The 13,549-nt window shown below is 33.9% G+C and overlaps 2 protein-coding genes across 2 annotated transcripts; both read left to right on the forward strand.

Moving 5' to 3' along the window:
* The first annotated feature begins 5,597 nt into the window (after positions 1-5,597).
* LOC132067619 (protein PAL OF QUIRKY-like) lies at positions 5,598-8,164 on the forward strand. The gene is made up of 2 exons (XM_059460905.1): positions 5,598-6,594; positions 7,129-8,164. Exons 1-2 carry the CDS (start codon positions 5,663-5,665, stop codon positions 7,913-7,915), a joined length of 1,719 nt encoding a protein of 572 aa, XP_059316888.1. The 5' UTR covers positions 5,598-5,662; the 3' UTR covers positions 7,916-8,164.
* Positions 8,165-10,973: 2,809 nt separating this feature from the next.
* On the forward strand, positions 10,974-12,810 carry LOC132066146 (protein FAR-RED IMPAIRED RESPONSE 1-like). Its single transcript, XM_059459521.1, has 6 exons — positions 10,974-11,045; positions 11,228-11,320; positions 11,599-11,735; positions 11,825-11,913; positions 12,018-12,400; positions 12,583-12,810. Exons 1-6 carry the CDS (start codon positions 10,974-10,976, stop codon positions 12,808-12,810), a joined length of 1,002 nt encoding a protein of 333 aa, XP_059315504.1.
* Positions 12,811-13,549: the final 739 nt, after the last annotated feature.

Here is a 13,549-nt window from a genome sequence, read left to right on the forward strand (position 1 = left end):
TAAGGAATTTGTTTTCTAGAGAAAATATTTTCCAAAACATTTTGACCAACCAAACACGTGGGAAAATTGGAAACATTTTCTTCATACCAAACACACACTCTATATGTTGTGGGTTTTATCCATTTTACCCACTAATTTACCCATATTTTAAGTGGATAATATGGGTTGACTCATATTGGACCCATATTAAATGGATAGGTATCCAACCCATTTAAAATGGGTTGGATCGGGCGGATAACCATATTTTTAACCCATTTTGCCACCTCTAGTCATGGATATAGTATATTCTTTTCACTTTTTTATTCGCTCTTATTGCATTCTGTAAAGTGATTTTACAAGTGAGTAATTTTCCAATTCTATGATCCATTGTTTTCCTTTTCATGGATTGCCATCGATGAATCTATAATCCTTCAATCAATAAAAAGAAATTTATACACCTCAGAGCCTCAATTTTTCTATCCATGTCCTCTCAATCTTGGATTATTGGGCTCCTCTTTATTTGCTTCAAATGGATGCAAATTCGTTAAAAAGATTTCATCTGAAGATTTCTTATATCCCTCGGGCTTAACATGTCATTTTATTAAAAGATGAAGTATAATATGTTTATCCAAAACAATATTTTAGTTTTGTCTTTCTTACTTTCTGCAAGAAATTGAAAGGTTTTTCTTATTATATTGAGTTTCATTGCTAGAATTTCCACAGTAGAGAAAAAATTCTAGAGTATGCAGAATTAGTCAATCTTACGTAAGAATTTTAGAAATTCTTGTGAAATGTATATTAGATGAAGGAATTTTTGCCCTATAAAGTAATAATTTTTTTTATGTGTGTTCTTTGTATTCTAAAATTATTATACTAGTGCAATTGTTGAATTTAAATTTTAGGAACAAAAAGAAAACAAATTATTATTCAAAAAAAAAATCTCACCGGAAACCATTGCATACTGGGATTATCGTTCTCATTTAATATGTGAAAGGGGTATCGTTTCCCTACCCATAAATGTTAAAGGGGGTAAAATGGGATTTACTCTTAAGTTTTTTAATACTATCTACTAACTTAACAAGCTTTTTAGGTACACATACACAGGGGGTGTTCACGGTTTGGTTAAAAACCGATCCGAACCGAAAACCAAAACCAAAACCAAAACCAAACCGATATTTACTTGGGTTGGGTTTGGTTTGGTTTTAAATTTTTAAAAACCGATAATATTTGGTTTGGTTTGGTTTGGTTTTACTAAAAGCAAACCGAAGAAAAAACCGAACCGAACCGACAAATTTTATACATAATTTTTATAATTATATATACAATATATTGGTTTTTGTAAATAAGTTTTAATAATTTATATACTTTTTAAGCAAAAGTTTATTTATCTCTAATAGGCTAATGAACTTTATACTGTAAGCCGATTCTAAAAAAAGAAATCCATGAATTCAAACTCATTTATTCAAAGAAACAACTATACGAGATTTGTCTAGATTTATTTTTGTATTTTTTATAAATTTTATTCACTTAATTAAAATCATAAATCTTAAGACATTTTCTCCATAATGCAAGAAACTATAGCTACCAGAATAAAAGGGTAATAACGGATTATAAGTTGAAAAATGGTAGAAAATTCTCTCATAATTGTAGGAAAAAAACATGAAAAAATAGAAATACCATTAAAACTGAAACCCGACTCAAACCGACTATATCTAAGCCGATGAATATGTAATATATTTGGCTTGATTTGGTTTTAATAATTTTAAAATTAACTAAATTGGTTTGATTTTCGCTTTAACCTAAAACCGATTGAAACCGACCCATGAACACCCCAACATACACTCCCAAGTCTCAACTTGCAAGTTGTCTCTGTGCTATTTTAGAGAGCGGGCCCCTTACGGCATCTCCAACCCGTTGCACCATTTTTTGCACCAAAATGGTGCAAATTAACTCCAACCCATTGCACCATTTTTTGCACCAAAAAAGAATATTCCTTTTATATTCTTCTCTCTCTTTTATATTATATTATTTTCTTTTACTTAAATTTTATTTTTAATTTCATAAAAAATCCTTTTTTTTCTTTTTTACATATCCATCCCATGTAATTCATAATCCTTTGTTATATAATCATTTAATATAAAATTATTTTATACCATAAAATTTTAAATAATATAAATTGTAAGCAAATATTATACGTGATACATATTAATGGATAATTTAAATAAAAGTGAAATCATTGATAAAATATAATTAAATAAATACTATTACATTAAGGTAGAATTTATTTTAATTTCTACATAAATATTCAACTTCCATGATTAGTACGTTGCTCCCATAAATGCTCTACTAATGCATTACGAAGTGCAAAATGAGCATCTTTGTTCTTAATTTTTTTTTTGTGTCGAGCTAAAAATTGTTCAAATCGATAATTTTCATCTACTACCATTTCTACTGTTGGAGTTGGATACTACCATTTCTACTGTTGGAGTTGGATCTTCCCAAGCATCTTGAATTGATGCATTAAGATCACGCTCATCCTCGATTATCATGTTGTGCAGTATAATACATGATGTTAATATATCATGTAGCACTTCTTTTCTCCAAAAACGCGACGGCCCTGCAATAATTGCAAAACGAGATTGCAAATCTCTGAATGCACGTTCAACATCTTTTCGACATGATTCTTGTTTCATCGTGAAATATTTCTTCTTTTATATTTGCACTTTTCATTTTTGTGATGGTTATATTTTTTAATACAATTATAAATTATAATAAAATTAACTTACAATTTTATATAAAATAATATATACGAAAATTAATTTATAAAACTTACACTCCAAAATTAAGATGTAAAATTAATATTATAAGATATTACATAAAAAATAATTAGATATATTAGGAATCTAAAATTATAAATTTAAATTTATAATATGTTAAATTAAAAGTGTTATATAATAAAAAAATAAAAAAATATTAATGAATAGTAATGGTGTAGATGAATAGGTATATTAGGAATCTAAATGTAAAAATTAAAATTTATAATATGTTAAATTAAAAGTGTTATATAATTAAAAAAAAAAATATTATTAATGAATAGTAATGGTGCAATGAATAGTGTTGCACCAAATTTGGTGCAAAACTATTCATGCACTAAAATGGTGTAAAAAATAATGCAAGGTTGAAACTCTAAAACATCAGTTTTTGCATCAAAATAAGTTTGGTGTAAAAAATGGTGCAAGGTTGGAGATGGCCTTAGGGTGGGGGTCAATGAGTGTAAAACAGTAGGAGTGGGGTCCACAAAACATACGTGCAACATGTTTTGGTCTAGATTTTATTGGGGCAGACGGGCACGGCAGTAGTAGAAATAATATAAAATCTTTTCTTTTTTCTTTACATATATAATATATAAAATCTCTTTAAAATATTAAGGAAAATTTAAAACTAATAAAATTTTAGCAAATCAGCTTATAGAACTATGAGCTCGTTTGGATTGGCTTATAAGTTGGTCAAACTAATTTATAAGTCACTTTTAAATTATTTAAGTGTTTAATAAAAATAGAAAACATCTTAAATTAAATTAGAAAGTGCTTAAAATAAGTCAAAATCAAAAAGTTATTCAACTCCAACTTATATTTTTTGGCTTAAAAGCTATTTTGGTTTGATTAACAACTTTACCCTTTTATTCCTTATATTTTCTGTTAATTCCAATACTATCGTTACTTCTAAAAATCATTTAAGCACTTTTATCCAAACACGTAACTGCTTATTTATAAAATAACTTTCAGCACTTAAAAATACTTTAAGCACTTAAAAGTACTTTAAGCACTTATACTTAAAAGCCATTTTTTCCAGCTAATCCAAACAAGCTCTATAACGAAAAATAATTTTCCAGTCTCTTTCCTATATGGACCCTCCACAATTTTTCGGCAGACCCGTCACGGCAGCTACGGCGGCTGTTATACATTTACATAGAAATACTTTTATATTTTTTTTTTTCTTATTCACCAAATATAAAAAGTAAGTACCTTTTTCTTCCTAATAATATAAAAAGTAAGTTCCTTTTTCTTCCTAATTTATATGCATTTTGACTGAGCTCAAAATTTAAGGAAAAAAAGATAAATTATTGAAATTTGAAATCTAAAGTGGGTATATATCATTTTATTAACATTAAAATAAAAAATTAAAAAAATCAATTATTTCTAAAAACTATAAAATATATCATTCTTTAAGATGAGTTTTTTTTAAAAAAAAAAATATCAAAGACCAAATAAATTAAAACATTAATTATTTTTCCAAATTTTCCTTCACACCAAACACACCCTTAAACTAATACTTCCTATGTCTCAATTTATATGATACAGTTCGGGTTTTGAGAATCAAACAAGAAAATATTTGACGCGATTTATTCGTATGCCCTTTAAATATTTTAAATTATTAATTATTGCGACTTATAATACTTTTTATGTAATTTATAAATTTGTAAATTATTTTTCAAAAAACATAAAGAATGTATGTTGTATGTCCGAATTCATCGTCAAAATAAAGAATTTTGACTCTCTAGAGTCGAACCTTTCTGTATTGAGCATGTATTCGGACATGAATTTTTGATGTTTCTTAAAATAAATTTTAAATATTTAAAAGCTATGTGAAAAAAATGCTATAAGTCACAGTAACTGATAACTCATAGTCCTTTCGCTCAATTTATTTGACAATATTAGCTTTTCGAGAGTCAAACGAGTTATTTTTTGACGTAAATTTTTCATATGTCTTTTAAATATTTTAAATTATTAATTATGATGACTTATAATATTTTTTACGTAATTTCTAAATATGTAAATTTTATTTTATAAAATTTAAAGATGTTATATTTAACCACACGATCAAAATTAAAAATTTGACTCTAAAAAATGAAAAGTGTCAAATAAATTGGGACCGATGAAGTAGTAGTAATAAAACAGCTTGAGAACTATAAAGGGAAAAGCAGTCAAGCAGTCTTCAGTCTGCACTGGCAAAACTATCTTTTATTTCCACCGTGCCACCACCTTCGTGATCTGTCAATTACACTGACTCAGCAAATTCCTCACCGTGATTCTTACTTTATAAAAATTATTAACGTATTATATTATTGAAAAAGAATACAACAGCATATTTATAAAGATGACTATTGTTATAAATAAAAAATTATTACAGAAAAATAAAATATAACAAAAAAATTGACTCGAATTTTTTTGACTATTATAGTAAGGTGGTGTTACGTAAAAATGTTGTTACGGACAGATTGTACACACATACATGTTTCTTTCTAGCTTTTATTGCGGCAGTAATAAAAATTAATAGTTTCTCTATTTCAATTTATATGAACCTATTTCTTGTTAATTTATATATATAAAAAATAATTTCTTTCTATATTTGGAAACAATTTACGCTTATATAATGATTTATAACTACTCAAAATATATACAACTCGTTTAATGACAACTTAAAAGTCTTTCCTTTTTTTTTTTAAACACCGTACCAATCAAAGCGGTTCACATAAATTGACAAAGCGAATAGTACAAAATCTTTTTTCATTTTTTTCGCATTTTAAATAAATCTCTTATAAATGTTGAGAAAATTTCTCTAGCAAAACAATCTTTATTTCTCTCTCTCTCTCTCTCTTTGTTTCCCATTCTCTTTCCTATAAATGGACCCTCCACCTTTCACGGCGGCTTCAGCCGCCACCATCCCACCGCCGGCTACCGTCTGTTACACCGACTCAACAAACTCCTCACCTCGCTCCTTCGACGAGCCGCCGCCACGTGACGGCGGCTCCACCGGCGGCAAGCTTCGGCTAATGATTAGCTACGGCGGCCACATAATCCCTCGTCCGCACGACAAAACTCTGTGTTACGTTGGTGGCGAAACCCGCATTTTCGCCACTAATCGTAACACTTCCCTAGCGGAGCTCTCTAATCGTCTCTCTAAAACCTTCCTTAATGGGAAACCCTTTTGTTTAAAATATCAGTTACAAAATGAAGACTTAGATTCACTTATCTCTGTTACTTCTGATGAAGATTTAGAAAACATGATCGATGAATATGATCGTATAATGAATAGTTCATCTAGTAAAATATCAAGGCTTCGTTTGTTTTTATTTCCTAGTAAAATCGATAATAATAATAATAATGATTCTAGTACAATTGGTTTGATTAGAGATGGTTCTACAATATCTGAAGATTGGTTTGTTAATGTATTAAATGGAGCGAATTCGAATGCTTCTACTAAAGTGTTTTCTGAATCGAGTTCAGTGAATTGCCTATTGGGTTTAGATGATAATGTTGAAGAAAAATTAGAGGTGAAAAAGAATACTCAAGATGTTCAATCTGTACCTGATTCTCCTATGGTTGAAACTACATCGTCATTCGGGTCGGGTTCTTCTATGCCGAATTTGCCCCGAATTAGGGTTCAGGTTGAGGAGAATAATCAAAAGGGCAGTGTTGGGGGATTTGTGGGTTTATCTTCGCCGCCGGCTCCGGTAGTTGTAGCTCCAGTGAGTGTTGCTTCCGGCGTGCCGGTAGTTGAGCAGCAGCAGCAGCCTCAGCAAGTGCAACCGAATTCACCTAATTCAGTTTCAAGGTAAAATTCTCTATAAGATCTTTTACTTTTTGAAAGAAATAAAATACTAGTAGCACTATTTGTTTTGTGGCGGATGGATGTGATCCCTCCTTGGGTTTTACTCTTGGGAATGGAGAAAACTCTGGCGGGGAATGCTTCCCCCTTAAATTGGTCAGGCCAAGGGTTACGGATACCAGATGGTTATAATAACGTTAGCATTGGGTTCCGGATACCAATAACGCTGTGTAATAACCATCTGGTATCTGAGAAATGGTCTACTCCCTCAGTTTGTACTTTTCGTTTCCCGAGAGTCAACTTGACTAATGGTTGAAGCTAAGTTGGATTCTCATGTCAATATAATGAAAAAAATACATTATAATATGTTGGTCAAAGTTGACATAGTTTGGATTTCGAAAAAAGGGAAACTGCCAGATAAATTGAGACAGAGGGAGTATTTACTTGATGCAAGTCTTTGTTTTTTCACTTCTAATTAAGGCTAAAGAATGGTTTAAGGAAAATTGTCTGATTTTAGATCTTGAATTCAATTTGGTGCAGTGAGGGTAGTGGTAGGCAAAGGCATTACTTTTATCAAGAACCAGTTGTTCACTTCCAGTCAGGGAGCGGTAGGATTTCGGGTAATTCAGTTGATCCGAATACGAGCGATTCGATTTCAAGGGCTCAGGTGAAACAAGTTCAGGATGGTGGCGGATATGCATTGCCGGTACAATATGATCAGCACCCGCAAATGCTTCAACCCCAACAATATGTTCATGCTGGACAACAGTACATACAACATACACCTTCTGGGCCTGTGCCGATGGCGTCTTATTATCCTATATACCCTTCACAGCACCAAACTCATATGCAACACCAGAATCTTGAACACCAGTATCCTGTTTACTTTATTCCTGCTAGACCTGGCCAAAGTTACGGTTTACCATTGCATCAAACAAGTTATAGTGAGCCCTCTCAAACAGTCCCTCCTACTCGTCCCCAAACACCTCCTACTATGGTTAATCCTGTAGCAGCAGCTCCACAATTGGTTCAGATCCCGGGCTCACATCAGATCAATCCGGGCCCGCATCAGCCACAATATGTGAACTACTCTCAGATGCATCATCCTTCTCAGTCACTTCCTCCTACTTCAGCCGCTACTACGAACTATGCATATGATTTTGCTGATCCAACACATACTAAGATGTACTACTCTCAGCCTCTCGCTCCCCAATTGGCTGCTCAATATCAAACAATGACATCCCCCCCTGCAGTTAGCTTCACAGAAACTTCTGCTCAGCACCCCGTGGAAAATTCGAAGCAGCACATTAGAACTTCGCAGGCGTGAAACTGTGAGTTGATCGTAAAGAAGCAATTTTGAAATGTTGGTTGGTTCGGTTTGTCTTGAATTTTCAGTTAAATGTTTGAATTGTTATTGTTATTGGTTTGTTGAATGTACAAGTTATAGGTAATAAGAAAGTTTGGGTCTTTCTTTGCTTTTCTTCTGTAAGTAATGCTGTTATTACCCATGAAAGCATAATGGTGCAAGATCTTACTGTAAAATTTCAAATTTATATGGTACATCCTCAGTTCTATATATGGTTGTCGGACAAGTATAAAGTAGTGATTTGAGGGATTTCTTGAGATATTCCAAGCCCTGCATATATTTGTTAACTTCGCTGGATCTTGTTGTTTCTTTGTTCATGGACGACGAACTTGTTCTACAATATAGAGTCGAACTTCTCTATAACGGCGTCATTTGTCTGAATATTTTTTTGGATATTATAGTGAAATGTACTTATAGAGAACATATATATAGCGTAACATGACGGGAAAATTCATTTCCAAAAAGAACTTGGTCTTTATAGTGAAATGTTGTTATAGAAGATGGTTCTTACAGAGAGGTTTGATTGTATTAGCTCGAGATTTGTGATTTCTGCAGCATCATTTCCACCCTATTGCTGTTCACAAAGTTGGAATTTGAATCTGGGGCTGCTAAAAGTCCTCTGTTTTTTTTTTTTTTTTTTTAACCCGCAAAGGTGGCTCAGTTGGTTGAGCATGGGGCTTTCATAATGGAGGTCTCGGGTTGAAACCCCCGCCTACAACGGCAGGGGATTTGCCTTCCAGGTGGAGCCGTCGCACGGGGCTTGCATAGTGCGGGTTATCTCTCCTGTGTAGTTTGCGAGCTATTGCACAGGAGCTGGGTTTACTCTGTGCGCACCCCAAGGGTAGCGGCTGCGGGTTCCCATGTCATTAAAAAAAAAAAAAAAAAAGTCCTCTGTTTTTTGGCGACTTGGTTCATCGGTCTGGTTTCGTAAAAATTATGTACACTGATTTTCCTGTTATGGCAGTGAGAACCAAATTAGCTTCATAATTCTGTTTAATGACAGGTTTAAGGCGTTAGTTCTGGTGAATAGTGCTTATGCAAATAGTGTTTTTGAATAAATCAATGCCTTGTTTCTTTGGGATTGAGATGTGACACAGGGAAAATTGTCCTTAACTAATCTTACGGGATATTTTTTTTCTCCGAGCAGCACAGGTACTGGGTAACTCTTTTCTATGAGGCTTTGATAGATGGGAAGAAAACACACTCCCTTTTGTCCCATTTTAAGTGTCTTAGTTTGACTAGGCACAAAGTTTAAGAAATAAAGAGAAACTTTTGAATCTTGTGGTCCTTAATTGAAATGTGTATAATGAACTAAAATGTCCTTTGAATTTTGTGGTTATAAACGTGTCATGTAGGATGTTTGAATTGTCAACTTACTAAATAAAATACTCTTTTTGGGACAAACCAAAAAAAGAAAAAGAAAAAGTAAGACATAAATTAGGATGGAGGAGTATTATTTTTTGCATCTCCTGAGATTTGAATTTGATACCTTATAGTTTTCAGTCCTCTTCATTAACCACTAGGCCACAACCCTATAGTATATTTTGATTTTATTTAACATTAGATTAGTATATTACATTTCCGGTGGTAAGAGCGTAACAAGTGATGTGTGAAGATAGGTGCAAGTCACGAATATGAATCTTGATGCAGAGAAAAGTCTTAATATTTAAATAGAGAAGGGCAAAAGGGGTCGGGTCAATACCGACCGGACTAACCACTGGACTTCAGAAATTTCTCCGTTATCATAAAATATTGCATTTCCAGAAAACTGATTAGATTAATGTACTAGTTCCTCATATGTAGCCAAACAACATGCTCCAAAAAGAAACATAAAATATTTGTTTACTGATTCTCATGCCACTTTTCATGTGCTGTTGGATTCTATTAACCCTGTGTTTTTTCTCTAAGCAGTGTTTTTTTAATCTTCATTATATGGTTAATTACGAGTATAGTATACTTAAAAGGTACGAGGTTTATGACAAGTTGTTTATTAGTACCACATCAGCTTATGCAAGATTCGGATGTCTTTTCCAATGTTGTTTGAAAAAGTTGTCAATTATTTTTGCTGCAGCAGTTGAAGTTTTAGGCAGAGTGGTTTTCTTGCTAAGTCCTCGCCATGTCATAGCCAGCACATGTTTATGTCTCATTTTGAACTGCAATTAAGAGAAATTTGACCTTCTCAGGAATCTTCATTTATGGTTCTTCTATGTGTTCTCAACTACAACCTGAAGGGAAATATTTATACCAAATTAATCAGGGAAGTACTGTTTGGGTAGAATGGCGTGGGCAGAAAATGGGCAGAGAATGAGAAAACTCCTAAATGCCCTTAACGTCCAAAAGATGGTTAATTAGCCGTCCTTAACCATACTCTTAGGGGTCGTTTGGCTGGAAACAAGTTATCCCAGGACTGAGATTAGTTATCCCAGGATTAGTTATTCCACCCTCCCACAGGGATAAAATAACACTACAATCCCGGGATAACTAATCCTGGAATTAGTTATACCACCATTTTATCCCAACCAAATGTGAGATAAATTCATCTCAAATATAATCCCGGGATTATTTATCCTTATCACTTGTACCAAACAAGCCCTTAACCATACACGGCCTTAACAGTCAAAAAAGTTACACGACAGTCAAGAAGAATACTGCTTAGCACGCTTAAGATAATATTTGAACTAGTCGAGGTCAACTTTCTCTTTTTCTATATCATCCGTATTGGGATTCCATACGTATCCCTGCTAAGTATACGTATAAACTAAGTATAAAATTTCCCTCCATTTTCCTTTTGCATTTGACCCTTCATATAAAAACCTAGATATCTTCCTCACCTGATCACACAAACTCTGCTGCCATAACCTCTATCGTGTTAAACATTCTTACTTAAAAATGAACTCCAATTAAGATAACCAATGTGATCCTATTAGGTTTACGTTATATGAGCGTCTAGCGTTGACATCGGAAGACATCTTGATGAACGAAGATAATGAGATTAATACCAATTTAGTTGGCAGTCACAATGCAGGGGAAGATACAGGCATTGCTGGATAAGATGAACACAATTCTGCTTTTAGTGGAGGATGCGGAGAGGGTGAAGAAATGGAGCGAGTGTATTCTAATGAGGAAATATTATTAGGACCAAAAAGTGGTCAGATATTCAAATTGTTGAATCATTGTTTGATTTTTATAAAAACATGCGAAAATGAGAGGGTTTTGTGTGGGGAAAAGAACAATTAATGCTTTATACGCTTAGTTTGCTTTTCACAAGTCTAGGAAACAACTAAGAAAAAATACACCAAGAGGGTTGGATGTCAGGCTAGAGTTAATGCCGTTAAGCAAACATATGGTTCATGGATGGTGACTAAGGTATGTCGAGACAATAATCATCAATTGAATGCTAGCCTGTTACTGTATATGGCTAGACACAGATTTATTAGTAAATATGTGAAGAGGACTCTTAAGGCTAATGACAGAGCTGGCTTAAGAACTTGCAAGAGCGTGAGACTTTTGGAGGTTCAATCTGGTGGGCCGGAAAGTATGGGTTGTACCCCCAAAGGACTGTAGAAATTATATGAACAGGCGGGAGGTTGGAATTGCCAGGAGGTGATGCAAATGCTTTATGCAAGTTCTTTTGTGATGTGCAGATAAAGGATAATGAATTTCTCTACTCTATGGAAATGGATGGTATTGGTAGGATTAAGAGCGTCGTATGGGTTCACTCCTATTGTAAGGATGCGTATGAGGAGTTCATGACCTTATCTGCTTCGAGACAACCTACCTTGTGAATAGGTATAACATGTCATTTGCTTTTTTTGTTGGTATTAATCATCATGACCAGTCTAAACTTTTGGGATGTGCTCTTCTTACCAGTGAGGACGCAAAGAATTACAAGTTAATTTTCAAAACATGGCTAAAAGCCATGAAAAAAGTTGCACCAAAGGATATCTTGACTGATCAACGTGAAAGCATTAGGAAGGCGTTAGTGAAGTTTTTGAAAATACAATTCACAGATATTGTATTTGGCACATATTCACTAAGCTGCCAAATCGTCTAAATGTGACAGGTGGTCAATATAAAGCAACAAAGTATGAATTGAAGAGCATTGTCCTTGATAGCATTACCAGTGAAGAGTTCGAGCAAAGATGGGGTGATTTTATTGTGAAATATGAACTAGACGAAAGTGAGTGGTTCAGTAAGTTGTACTCAGAAAGGCAAAAATGGGTGCCAGTATACCTTAACGACCACTTTTGGGCTGGGATGTTACCAACGCAGAGAAGTGAGGGAATGCATGCCTACTTTGATGGATTTATCAGCCATAGAAGCACGCTGAAACAGTTTGTTCAGCAGTATGAGTTAGCATTGAGAAATAGGAACGAGAAAGAGTTGAATTCTGAGCATAAATCTCGTTACACTAAAACAAGTTGCGAGTCTATGTTCTCATGGGAGGTGCAGCTCCGAGATGCTTATAGCCGCCGAATTTTTCAATTTTTTCAGTGTTAGTTAAAGAGGTTGTATCACTGTGAATTAAGCCTAGTTGAGGATGAGCAGGCCGTGGAAGGAGTGGAGAAGTACGACATAACAGATTCCTCAACTAGAAATGATTTTTACGGAAATCAATTTGTCTACAGGGTAAAACATACTATATGGGGGAACATTTTGACTGCAATTGCAAATCATTTGAATCGAGAGGGATGGTTTACTGCAATATACTTAAGGTGATTGCAGATAAGAAGATTGAATACTTGCACGAGAGGTATATTTTGACAAGGTGGAGAAAAGATGTTGTTCGACACCACCTGAAAAATTTCTTTCTTGGAGGTTACCCTCATATGACAGAGGATTCTTTGGAAGTATAGGGAGTTAATGAAGTATTTTGACGAGCCATGTAATATTGCAACAGTGACATAATGGGACAATTTCTAAGGTCAAAATTACTAGACTTGCTTGATGACCTTACAAATTTTGATCATAGCATGATACAAGACCTTACGGAAAACACGGTGACCATCTTAGTAAATAGTGGAAATGATCATATACCAAATGTAGTAGGAAATAGTGGAAATGATCACATACCAAATTTAGTAGACCTTGTATTACATTGTTCACATGAAGGCCAAAAGAAGTATGATATAAACCACCACTTGAAATGTTATTTAATTAGATCCTTAGGAGGGAGGGGTACACGAAATAATGGTAGTAGGGGTGGATGTGGCAGGGCTGGAGGAAGAGGAATATCACAAGCGGGAGGAAGAGGTGTATCACAAGATGGAGGAAAAGGAATATCTCAAAATGGAGGAAGAGGCAAAGGCATAAGTAGTGCAAATCAACGGCGTGCCGATTCGACAAGAGCAAGAAATGAGGTATTGTTTTGCATTGTCACTTTATTTTAATTAACGTCATTAGAATTACTTGTCTTAACTTTGAATTTGTTCTAACCCCTGCTACTACAAAATGATGATGGAGCATCATAAGATGGAGGAAGAGGAATAGGCAGGGGTACTGCAAATTGACGGCGTGTCGGTTCGACAAGAGCAAGAAATGAGGTAGTGTTTTGCATTGTCAGTTTATCTTAATTAATTAATTAACCTCATTAGA

The sequence above is a fragment of the Lycium ferocissimum genome, chromosome 8 (genome assembly GCF_029784015.1).
Source record: "Lycium ferocissimum isolate CSIRO_LF1 chromosome 8, AGI_CSIRO_Lferr_CH_V1, whole genome shotgun sequence".
Taxonomy (NCBI): Eukaryota; Viridiplantae; Streptophyta; class Magnoliopsida; order Solanales; family Solanaceae; genus Lycium; species Lycium ferocissimum.